General features: G+C 45.8%; 1 protein-coding gene across 1 annotated transcript; it reads right to left on the bottom strand.

Annotated features, from left to right (window-relative positions):
* Positions 1 to 21: 21 nt before the first annotated feature.
* On the bottom strand, positions 22 to 743 carry LOC111658314 (GA-binding protein alpha chain-like; the record flags this gene model as incomplete). Its single annotated transcript, XM_023410787.1, has 3 exons — positions 22 to 109; positions 217 to 411; positions 519 to 743. Coding segments are annotated over 3 exons (508 nt in total), but the record flags the coding sequence as incomplete, so codon positions are not given.
* Positions 744 to 858: the final 115 nt, after the last annotated feature.

Below are 858 nucleotides of genomic sequence, written 5' to 3' on the forward strand. Positions count from 1 at the left end.
TGTTAAGTATAAAAGTTTAACATTTTGGCAGATATTTCACTAGAACACTTACGTTGATCAATAGTGACTGTGGCGTCCCCTCCAGACTGGTCCTGGCTGGCCAACACATCTGAAATATATACAAGGGATAAGTTGAATTTTGTATAAAGCTCAAACTTGATTCTTTCTGTACAAATTGGTAAAAACCAAACTGTCATTAAACCTACAACTCCTTACATTTGCGTAAGAGTTCCAGGTGACTCCAGAGTATCTCTCCATTGGGCACTTTCTGAAGGAACTCGTCTTGGCTGAAAGCGCAGAGCTCTCGACCTGGGATGTGAATGCTGCCTATTTCCATCTCGTCAATGTTAAACTCCTTCATCACCCACACGGCCCAGTGGATCACCTGGTCAGCCGACCACAGCACGGGGTCTGAGGGGAGAGAGAGAATCCTCATGTATGAACAACCACATTTATTAGTCAGCACGTTAAGGATTGTTTTCCACCATAGTAAGATGTTTCATTTTTGGGCTCCTCACCATATGGAATTCCCAGCCGGACCTGCTCTTTGCGGTAGCCTTCAAGTGCTGCAGCCCAGCGTGTAACCTGTTCTGACGTCTCATCAGAGAGGCCAGACCTCTCCACAGCAATCAGCTGACCCTCCTCCACCAGAGCACCCTCCTCTCCTGCTGCATCTGGATCAATCACCACTTCTACTGTTTCTACCGGCTTCACTATTTCCAAGATGTTCAGCTTCTCCTCACCTGGGTAAGGGTAAAAACACAAATGATTGAGATTTTGGCAACAACAGCAAGACATCATTCCACTGAGAAAAGCTCTGTATGGATTGTGTCATGGTTTCTGTTAGCTCAGTACCTG

Source organism: Seriola lalandi, unplaced genomic scaffold, assembly GCF_002814215.2.
Source record: "Seriola lalandi dorsalis isolate HSWRI2012SDOR001 ecotype SW California unplaced genomic scaffold, Sedor1 jcf7180001979219, whole genome shotgun sequence".
Taxonomy (NCBI): domain Eukaryota; kingdom Metazoa; phylum Chordata; class Actinopteri; order Carangiformes; family Carangidae; genus Seriola; species Seriola lalandi.